This window comes from Corapipo altera, unplaced genomic scaffold (genome assembly GCF_003945725.1).
Source record: "Corapipo altera isolate COAL_440 unplaced genomic scaffold, ASM394572v1 240, whole genome shotgun sequence".
Lineage (NCBI taxonomy): Eukaryota > Metazoa > Chordata > Aves > Passeriformes > Pipridae > Corapipo > Corapipo altera.
In genome coordinates, this window is record NW_020885177.1 from 19,645 (window position 1) to 30,361 (window position 10,717).

General features: G+C 66.9%; 1 protein-coding gene across 1 annotated transcript in view; it reads left to right on the forward strand.

Moving 5' to 3' along the window:
- Positions 1-7,075: 7,075 nt before the first annotated feature.
- Positions 7,076-10,717, forward strand: part of LOC113940074 (heat shock 70 kDa protein 12B-like) — a 15,005-nt gene continuing 11,363 nt past the window's right edge. The window contains 3 exon segments of the mRNA XM_027631152.1: positions 7,076-7,118; positions 9,337-9,368; positions 9,370-9,438. Of these exon segments, the coding sequence (XP_027486953.1) occupies positions 7,076-7,118; positions 9,337-9,368; positions 9,370-9,438 (144 nt within the window).

Sequence of the window (10,717 nt, forward strand, 5' to 3'; positions counted from 1 at the left end):
CACCATCCCAGAGCCACAGCATTCCCATCCTTCCTGAGGGTGATACTTCACCTTCCCAGAGCCACAGCATTCCCATCCTTCCTCAGGATGATGCTCCATCCTTGCCGGTGTGGCAGAGGCAGGGCCTGGCTCAGCAGCCCTGTCCCACGGGCAGCCAGGCTGCTCCATGAACTTCCCAAGGACATCCAGCAGCATTCCAGGAGTTTCTGAGCACCCCCAGCTCCCGTGCTGGGTGACAAAGGGACTCGAGAAGGTTGTGCTCTGGGATCTGTGGCCTCACATCCCACGGGCCATGGAATGTTGGAGCACCAGGAGCTGAGAGCACTTGGATACAGAGTTACCCCTGTTCCATCCTGGTCATGATCCTGAGGGGCCAAACCCTCAGTCCCCAACTCCTCCAGAGCCAGGAGCCATTCCCAGAGGCTCTGGAGCTGCCTGGCACCACCGGCACCACCGGAATTCCCCCTCACTCCCATCCGTGCTCAGGTTGGGATGGGCTGTAGGCATTTTCCTGGTGGAAAATCATCTCACAGACCCAAGGGTTCGTCTCCTCCAGGGGTTGTGGCCGTGTCCACTCTTCCCATCCCCTCAGTGCCCACCTGGAGCCTCAGGAGCTGCTCGGGATCTGTGGGATGGGCCCCTCGGTGCCGGGACATCCCTGTGTGGTGACACCAGGGGCCGAGGGACGGGGCAGAGCAGGGTGAGAAACGGCTTTTCCCACCCACGGGAGGTTTGGGGAGGAACAACAACAGCAGCTGGGGATGGAAACATCCCAGTGTGGGGTTCCTGGCAGGGAAAAAGCCATTCCTGCCAAAACTGCTGGCAGGGACACAGCGGCTCGAAGCTCCCGGCGCTTGCGGGGGAGTTCAGGGAAAGCAGCTTCAGGAAAGCAGCTTCCCGGGGAATGTTTAAGGCATCCTCCCTCCCCACGGTGCTCCCTGAAGGGTGTCCTCACCCCAACACTGCCCAGCCCCGGGGGGACACCCCAGGGGTGTCACTGGGAGGGACACGGGGACATTTCCCCTCCTCGGATCCCCCTCCAGCGCTTGGAGCTGAACTGTCGGGGTCACGCTCCGCTGCGGGGGGGTCCAGGATTTTCCCACCCCCTCCCACCCCCTGCCAGCCGTCCCCGGGCCCGGGATGCAGAGCCGGGAGCGCAGGACGCGTTTACGAGCGCTCAGGGACGGTCGCTGTCAACTCGATGTCCCCGACACGGCTCTCGCTTCCAGCGGCGCCGGGATCGGAGGCGGTGGCTCCATCCCCGCGGTCCCGCTCCGTGTTCCCGTTCCCTGTTCCCGACCCGTGTTCCCGGCCCGTGTTCCCGCCGGCGGCCGCTTTGCGACATCATTTTGCATTTTGCTCACCGTTTTTGCGCTTTTCACGGTTTTCAGGACCTGAAACATCAGTTCTGGGAGCTGGAGGCCTCCGCGGGTGCCCGGGATGCGGGAGGGCGGGAAGAGCCACTTTTGTTCCAAATCTTCAGTTTTCCTCCCCGGGATGCTGAGGGTGCCCAGCCCAGGTCCCCAGGAGGTCCTGGGGAATTCCCAGCACCCCAAAGGTCCCAGGCAGGGAGAGACATCTTCCCTCCCTCCCCATCCCGGTAGTGTGATGGGATTTTCTGGGAGGGGTCACAGCCGGGGGGTCACAACCGGGGGGGTCACAGCCGGGGGGATCACTCCTGGGGGGTCACAGCCGGGGGGGTCACAGCTGGGGGAGTCACAGCCCCCCATCACTCCCCTGAGCCCCAGTGTCCAATCCCACACCCTCAGGGGGGAACAGGGGGATGTCACCCCTTTGGGACCCCCCTGAGCCTCCCTCACTGACCCCCGGTCCCACGGGCAGGGTCGGGAGGGTTTTGGGGAGCAGCTTTGTGGGGTTTGGGTGACGAGAGCCAGTTCTGAGCCCCCCCCGGCACCAGGGGCCACTGAGGCACGTGCCTGGTGCCCGCGGGTGGCCCCGCAGCCCGGGGCTTTCCGTGGCATCCGCGGCGCTTCCGTGGGAAGCCGGAGCGGGGGCTTCCAACCCAAAAAGCCCCCCCGGGGCAGGGGGGCAGCACTCGGGGGGTGGGGCACTGTTCAGGGCAGGACCTCGGGGGGCACCCGGGTAGCCCCCAGGGGCTGCAACTCTGCCTGGAGCGGTGGGATGGGGGGAGTGGGCAACGCTGGGAATATGCGGAATTCGGGTGGCCCCTGCTGGCACCGTGTCCCCACTGTGCTGGCACCGTGTCCCCGCGGCTGCCCCTCCCCTGGGCCGGGCCCCCCCGGCCGGGTTGTGCGGTGGGAAGGAAGCGATCCAGCCCTTCCCAGGCTGGGTGGGATCCATCCCTGCTCCCGGTGTGCCAGCGCGGGCCTGGGGGACGCGGGGGGCGGGAGCCCCTCCCCGGGGGGGTGTCCTTGGCACTGAGGGCACCAAGGACCTCGGTCTGCTCGGGGCATCACCCTTCACCCGCGTTTGCACCACTCCTTCCACCCCCATCCTCCAGCTCCGTGCTGGGGTGGGAGGTGGTGCTGATGGTGCTGATGGTGCTGATGATGGTGCTGATGGTGCTGGAGATGGTGCTGGAGATGGTGTTGGCGAAGATTTTCCCCCCTCACGCTGCAGGTCCCGGCTCTGGAAGGCCCAGTTTGCCCCCGGGAGAAGCTGCCTGCCTTTGGAGCAGCAAACTGGGCGAACTGGGCGGGAGGGGCCGGGTTGCCCAGCGCCTGTCGCTGCTCCCGGGCTGGGGTCACCGATGCCACCGCGGTGGGGACACAGCAGCCTGGCCTGTCCCCGCTGTCCCCGCTGGCTCTGGAGCTCGCTCCCAGCCCCGTTCCCGTCCTCTCCCAGGTTTCCTGTCCGGGCGGCATTTCCATGGGCCGGGCCTCAATTCCCGGAAAGCGCTACCTCATCCCCGGCGGGAGCCAGGGACGCAAACACGGGCGGAGCCCCCGCCCTGACCCCCCCCCCCCCCACCCCCCCCCCCCAGAACCTTCCCCGGCCCCGGGGCGGCGATGCCAGGCAGGGCTGGGGGGGCTGAGACACCCCCCGGCCACCTCGACCCCCAGCAGCCCCAGTACAGCCCCAGTACAGCCCCAGTACAGCCCCAGTACAGCCTCGGTACAGCCCCAGTACAGTGACCTCAAAAACCCAAATGATCCCAACTCTCTCAATGATCCCAATGATCCCAGTGATCCCAATGTTCCAAATGGTCTCACTGATCCCAGCGATCCAAATGATCCCAGTTATCTCAGTGATCCTAATGATTTAAACAATCCCCATTATCTCGATGATCCCAGCAACCCCAGTTATCTCAGTGATCCCAGTTATCTCAACTATCCCAATTATCCCGGTGTTCCCAACCACCTCAGCTCTCTCAGTGATGCCAGCGATCCCGAGTGTCTCAGTTATCAGGATGATCCCAATGATCCCGGTGCTCTGCCTGTGCTTTTGGGCCCCCCCCCGGTCAGTGTGTTCCCATCCCAGAGACCTCTGGGAGAGGCAGGACGGAGACCCGGGATCTCTCCAACCCCCGGGACCCCCCAGCTCTGCTCCCACCCCCGGGACCCCCCAGCACAGCCCAAGCCAGGAGCCCCCTCTGGGGAGGGGCACGGCCCGGGGGGGCTGTGGAGCCGGGCTGGGGCTGGATGTCGGGACAGACGGACAGACGGACGGACGGAGCCGCGGGGCTGTGCCGGTGTCCCCCCGGGGTGGAGAGGGACAAAAGCGGGAGAGAAACGCGCCAGTTCAGACAAATGCAGGGGCACTGGAGTGCTGGGGGCGCCCCGGGGGTGACCCCGCACTCCGGCTGGTTTGGGACCCCCCTGCCCCCCGTGGGGTCCGTCCCCCCTCGGCGGCCGCAGTGCCCCGAGCGGGGAGCGGAGGTTCCGCGCCCGGTGGTGCTGGTCCGGCCTCCTCCTCCTCCTCCTCCTCCTCCTCCTCCTGCTCCCGCTCCCACATCTGCAGCTGGAATTGCAATTTGAGGCGCTGCCTGGGCCGGGACTGCGAGTGGGAGGAAGCGGGAGCGCGGGGGGCTGCGCGGGGCCCGGGCGGGGACGGAGCCGCGGGCAGGACGGGGACAGAGCCACCACCCCGGAGGGCAGGACGGGGACAGAGCCACCACCCCGCGGGCAGGACGGGGACAGAGCCACCACCCCGAGGGCAGGACGGGGACAGAGCCACCACCCCGCCGGCCCGGGACGGCGGCGGCTGCGCCGAGGGGTCCCCGGCCCGTGTCCCCCCTCCCTTAGCGGTAAGCGGGGGGGGGGTTGGGGGGAGCGGGGGGGACAGCGAGGGGATCAGGGGATCAGCCTCGTCCCTTGCTCGAGGTGAGGGTGACACCTCCCCTGGGGGCTCTGCCCGGTTTGGGGACACTGGGGAGCGAGCACGGAGGTGCTGGGGGGTACCAGGACTCCCGGGCCTGCCCCAGGTGGGGATGGGGGCTGTGGGCACGGGTGGGAGTGGGGACGGACGCTCCCAGTGGGGTCTGTGCCCTGCACCCCGTCCCCTGCCCTGGGGGACACTGCTGTGACCCTCGGGGACACCGCAGGGACGGCACCGTGACGGGCCAGCGCCCTGCAGGGGCTGTGGCAGCCCGTGCCAGGGACAGCCCGTGGCTCCCGTGTCCCAGCCAGGCAGAGGGGACGGGGAAGGACCCCCCAAACTCCACGGAACCCCAAGAGCTCTGCCAAGAGGGCTTGCGGGCTCCCCACCCCCACAGCCGAGCTCAGCCCTGGCACAGGAGGGATGTGGGGGCAGACACCTCCCCCGGCTCCCACACGCCCGGGTCTGAGCTCCACAGTCACCCCGAGGGCCCCAGCCCCGGGGGACACCCCCAGTTGTGGGGACACCCCCAGTTGTGGGGACACCCCCAGTTGTGGGGACACCCCGAGTGCGGGGGCACCGTGCCCAGCAATCCCGTGCCGTGGTCAGCTGTGCCAAGGCCCCGGTGCCACAGCCCCGGTGTCACTCCCGGCCCCACCACCCTGTTCCCTTCCCAAACTTGTTTCCTCTCCCCGTTTCCTCCAGAGGCGGAAATGGTGGAAAGTCCTCAAAATCGCTGCTCCTGCACAAACTGCCGCAGGGGGGTCGGGATCTTCCAGGGATCCTGACCCTGGGGGCACGGCAGGGTCCACCTGTGCCCACCCACCGGGACTGGGGGGGTGCTGGGCTCTCTGGGCACCCCGAAACACCCCCAGCACCCAGGATGCCAAAGCCAGGTCTGCAGCCCTGCAGCAGGAGGGGCACAGCCGAGTGAAACCCCTCGGGGGGCTGGGGGGCACCTCGGGGGGCTGAGAACCCCCCATGCTCCTCGTCAGGACCCCAGGGAGGGGCTGGGGGGCACCCTGGGGACAAAGGGGGGGTCAGTGTCCCCTGGCCAGCCCTGGTTTGCCGGGGGGGAGGATTTGGGCCACTGGAGCCTGAGGGGCTGCACAGGCTTGGGACCGACCCCCCGGGCCCCTCCGGGCACAGAGAGACAGGGGACAGGACCAAGAGCCACCGAGGGCTGGAGAGTCCCTCCAGCTCGGGCCGATGGCCCCGTCCCCGGGGATGGGGACACGGGGACATCCCTGCACAGCCCCCATGGAGGGGGAAGACACTCCCGGGGTCACCCCCCGACCCAGCCCTGAGGGGGTCCAAGCCCCAGGAAACGTTTCTGCCAGAGGAGACCCAAATCCCAGCGCTGGGGGCTGATCCCTGGAGCGGGTCCTTGTGGGACAACATCCTGGAAAGCCCCGTTTTGGTGGAGTAGCCCCTGTGACAGTGTCAGCCTGCCAGGACCCCCCCCCACTCCCCACCCCCCCCCCCCCCCCCCCCCCCCCCCCCCCCCCCCCCCCCCCCCCCCCCCCCCCCCCCCCCCCCCCCCCCCCCCCCCCCTACCCCCCCCCCCCCCCCTGCCCTGCCAGCACCCTCCTCTGTGCTCTGCCAGGACCCCCATCCATGCCCTGCCAGGACCCCCCTCCATGCCCTGCCAGCACCCCCTTAGTGCCCTGCCAGGACCCCCAGCACCGTGTTCCCCGCTGTGGTCTGATCCTCATCCCCTGTTGCTCCCACACCGGGGTACCTGGAGCTGAACCCCCCATTCCAGGGAAAACTCCCCCCTGGCCCTTTTATCCTGAGGTTTTTTGGGGTTGGAGGCTGCCCGGAGCAGGCGGGGGGGGGCAGCGCGGGGGTGGCTTTGGCTCAGGGTGAGGCCTCTCCCGATGAGCTCAGCCCTGTCCCGAGCCCGCGGGATGGGAGCGGGATCACAGTGGGATGGGAGAGAGATCCGAGGGGGATAAGAGCGGGATGAGAGCGGCTGGAGAGGGGCGAGGAGCCCCAGAGGTGTTGGGATGCCCTGGCCTCGGGCAGAGAGCCAGGAGCGGGGTGATTATCCTGGGAAACAGTTTTGGAGCTGGTCGGTCCCAGCCCCTGGGATGAGCCGGGATCCTTTTGGCCATTCCTGCTCCTCGGCCAGCGCTTCCAGCGAGGCAACAAGTATAAATGCTTCCTAAATAACCCCAAAAATAACCTATTGGAGCCTAAAAATGTGCTGGAGCAGCACTTTGCACACATCTGTATCCCACACATCTGTATCCCACATATCTGTATCCCACACATCTGTATCCCACACATCTGTATCCCACATATCTGTATCCCACACATCTGTATCCCACATATCTGTGTCCCACACATCTGTATCCCACATATCTGTGTCCCACACATCTCTATCCCACACATCTGTATCCCACATATCTGTGTCCCATATATCTGTGTCCCACATATCTGTGTCCCACACATCTGCCTGACCTGCCCCACGAGAGGAACCCTGTTCCAGCCCCCAGGGTGGCCGTGGCAGTCAGTGACCCCCCGACCAGTGCCCGCTGCCCCCCCCGACCGGGACAGCCCCCGGGGCGGGCCCCCCCCCCCCCCCCCCCCCCTCCCACAGCCCACCGGGACCCGGGTTTTGGGGTCCTGGGAAGGGTTGGCCCCATCCCTGGTGGGTTTTTGAGGTGGCATCGAGTCTGTGCTCCCCCAGCCCCGCTCTGAGGGGCCCCCCCGGTGCCGAGGGGACCCCCGTCCCACTGTCCGTCCTCTCTTGCAGGCGGGAGGCGCGGCCATGGCGATGCTCCTGCAGCCCGGGATGCAGAGCCTGCGGATGGGTAAGGATGAGCCCGGGGGGGGGGTGGCCCCGGCGGGGCCGGGGCGGCGTGGGGGGTCCCCCGGCTCCCCAGACGAGCTGGGGGTCCCTCCCACACTCGGGTGTCCCCCCGAGCCGCCCCCTCGGCAGCCCCCGAGCCGCTCCCGCGCCGGGGTAACCAGAACCAGCTGCGGGAGGAAACCTGATCCCGGCATCCCGACCCCGGAGGCCGCGGCAGGAATTCCCCCCCCGCGGGGTCCCCCAGCCCCCCGGGCCGCGGCCCTCCCCCCCCCCAGGAACGATCCTTCGTGTTCGGAGCTCCAGGACCCCCGGGGGGGTCACCGCTCCCCCCCCCCCCGCCCCTTCCCCGCGGGGCTCTGCCGCACGAGGAGACACCGGAGAGACATCCCGGTTTGTCCGGGATCAAATATTCATGGCACAGGCGCGGGATACAGGGAAAGGCACTCTCGGAGCAGGTGTAAGGGACGGGAGACATGTCACGGGGGGGAGCGGAGCCCCCCCGGCCCGAATCCCGGGGGGAATGTGGCAATCCCTGTCCCCGACTCCACGGTGTGCCCCTGCCCCGGCTCTTCCCAGGACACGGCATCCCGGAAAGTCGGGATCAGCCTGACCCCAACCCCACGGCTGCTGCTCTTGGGGGGTCCTGGAGCACCCCCTCTGCTGAGCCCGGGGCTCCTGAGCTGCCAGAGGGGTTTAAGGAGCTGCCCTGGGGCGTCCTGGTCTAAACTGGTGGCAATGGGAGGGGGGGTGGGTTTGCTTGGACACCTTCTGGAGAAGGAGAGATGGAGTTTTGTGTTTCCCTGAGGAAAGACCCAGGAGCCTCCTCTGTTCCCAAATCCCTCCAGAGTCCGGCCGTGGGTGGGGGTTGCTCATCCCGGCTCCCATGGTCGGATCCCGGCAGGATCCTGGCTGGAGGGGCAGTCCCAAAGGGCACACATTGGCAGTGCCCGTGGGGTGGACGGTCCCTCCACCTCCCCTGTGCCCCATTCCCACCACACCCCATCCAGAGCCGGCCAATCCCTCGGGAAATGTGGTCCCTCTCCATCAGCTCCACCAACTCCTTCCCGGCCGCCCCCTCCAGCTGGAGCCTGTCCCTGGGCCCTGTCGTGGGCAGTGATTAGTCCCGGTTGTTAATTGGATCCCTGTGTCCCTGGGAGTGTGGGCGGGACGGCCCCGGGGCTCCCCCCATCCTGGCGCTGGGGTGCGTGGGGGTCCCCAGGCTGGAATTCTGCTACCAGAGCAGCTGGGGGGTCACTGAGGGGACAGGGAGGGGCCAGGGGGGCTCCAGGGGGAGGCAGAGGAGGAGGCAACAGGAGCCTGTGCCCAGCACCTCATGGATCCCTGGAGTACGAGAGAGCAGGAGCCCCCCGGAGCCCCCCACAGAGGCTGAACCCCCATATCTTGGCATCACCGCGGCTTCCAGGGTCTCCAGCAAACTGGGATGTTGTGGGACACGGCTGGGGCTCCCGGGAACTGGGGCTCTGTGGACTTAGAACAGACACTCAGCAGCTCGGGGCAGCTCTTTCCCAGTTTTCCCCCATTCCCACTGGACACAAGCCTTAAAGCTGCTTGCCCAGAGCAGCTTCCCCATCCCTGGGAGTGTCCAAGGCCGGGTTGGATGGGGTTTGGAGCAACGTGGGATAGTGGGAGGTGTCCCTGCCCGTGGTGGGGGTGGAATGAGGTGACCCGTGAGGGTTCCTCTCCGCTCCAACCATCCCACAATTCCATGATCCTGTGACCCTCACGTTTCCCTCCCACCTTTCTGGCTCACCCAGGGAGTCTCCGGGGTCAGTGGGGATGAACTGGGATTGCAGGACCCCGGAATTATTTTACCCAGCAGGGGAAAAGGCCGAGGGTCTCCTCCCCCTGTGCTGGTTCCTGGGCTCCTGGAAAGGGGATGGAGATGTTGAACCCGGGGATGGAGGTGTTGAATCCTGCTCACCCAGCCCTGCCCTCACCAGGAGCTGATCCCTCATTAACAATCATTAACAATCATTAACAATATTAGTAACTAACCTTGCTAATTACCCAGTGCTGATGAGACCCTCACACGGGGGTCACGGGGGGTGGGAACCCCCCCAGCCCTGTGAGGGGCCCCCGCAGTGACTCTGCCCCCTCAGCCCAGGGTGTGACTCCCTTGTTGTCCTCCCCTCGGGGAAGGGTCTCCGGGGGGGTCTGGGGTCCCTTCCCACCCCAAAGTGCCCTGTGTGTGTCCCCAGGAGCCAACGGTGAGCGCTGCCCGACGCCCACCCCCCCCTGGCACACCCGGCACCCCCCACGAGAGCTGCAGCATCGCCCCCCTGACGCCCTCCCAGTCACCCGTGAGTCACTGGGAACCAGCACGGCTGGGGGGGGCACAGCAGGGCCACTGGGGGGGCACAGCAGGGCCATTGGGGGGGCACAGCAGGGCCACTGGGGGGGCACAGCAGGGCCACTGGGGGGGCATAACAGAGCCACTGGGGGGGCACAGCAGGGCCACTGGGGGGGCACAGCAGGGCCATTGTGGGGTCCCAGTAGGGCCATTGTGGGGTCCCCAACGGGGCAGTTGTGGCGTTCCCGGTAAGGTGGTTGTGGCTTCCCAGTATGGCCATTGTGAGGTTCCCAGTAACACTGTTGTGGGATCTCCAGTAGGGCCATTGTGGGATTCCCAGTAACGCTGTCAAGGTCCCCAGTAAGGTGGTTTTGGGGTTTCCAGTAAGGCCATTCTGGGGCCCCCAATAAGGCAATCGTGGGGTCCCAGTAAGGACATAATGGGGCCCCCAGTAAGGCAGTTGTGGGGTCCTCAATAGGGCAGTTGTGGGGTCCCAGTAAAGCCATTGTGGGGTCTCCAGTAGGGCCATTGTGGGATTCCCGGTAATGCTGTTGAGGTCCCCAGTAAGGCAGTTTTGGAGTCCCCAATAAGGCCATTGTGGGGTCCCAGTAAGGCAGTTGTGAGGTCCCCAGTAAGGCAGTTGTGGGGTTCCAGTGAAGCAGTTGTGGGTTCCCAGTAAGGCAGTTGTGGGGTCCCTGGGGGCTGTCGGGCTCTGTGTCCCTGTCCTTGCCCCCCAATCCCCCCCCGGCCCCCGCTCCCCCCCCCCCCCCCCCCCCCAGTCTGGCCGCCCTCACCCCCCAGTACCACAGGACGGGCCAGTCCCTCTCCAGGACCCTCGTCCGTGGGATTTCGGGGATTTCGGGGTTTTCCAGCTCGGGATAAGTGTCACCGCAGAGCCGCTGCCCCCAGGCCGCTCCTGCCCGGGGTGGGAGGGCACGTTCCTGCTCCTGCCGGCTCCTCCCGGCACATTCCTGCGGCAGCCGCCTCGTCCCCGCCGATCCCGCTTTTCCAGGGCCGGCTGACGGCTGCACTTAGCAAACCCGGGACATTAAATGTTAACGAGGGCTTTTAGCTTCCCATGTCTGCCGTGCGCGGAGGTGACACGGATCCGGCGCCTGTCACATCGGCACGGATCCACCGGGACGTGCCAGGCGGGAAGGGACGGCACGCGGAGCGGGGACAGGGAATCCAGCTGGGGGAGCAGCAGCGGGGACCCCACAAAACACCCGGGACAGGAAGGGTTTGGGTTGGGTGACCCTTGGGGACAGCTGGGACAGGGAGTGAGATGG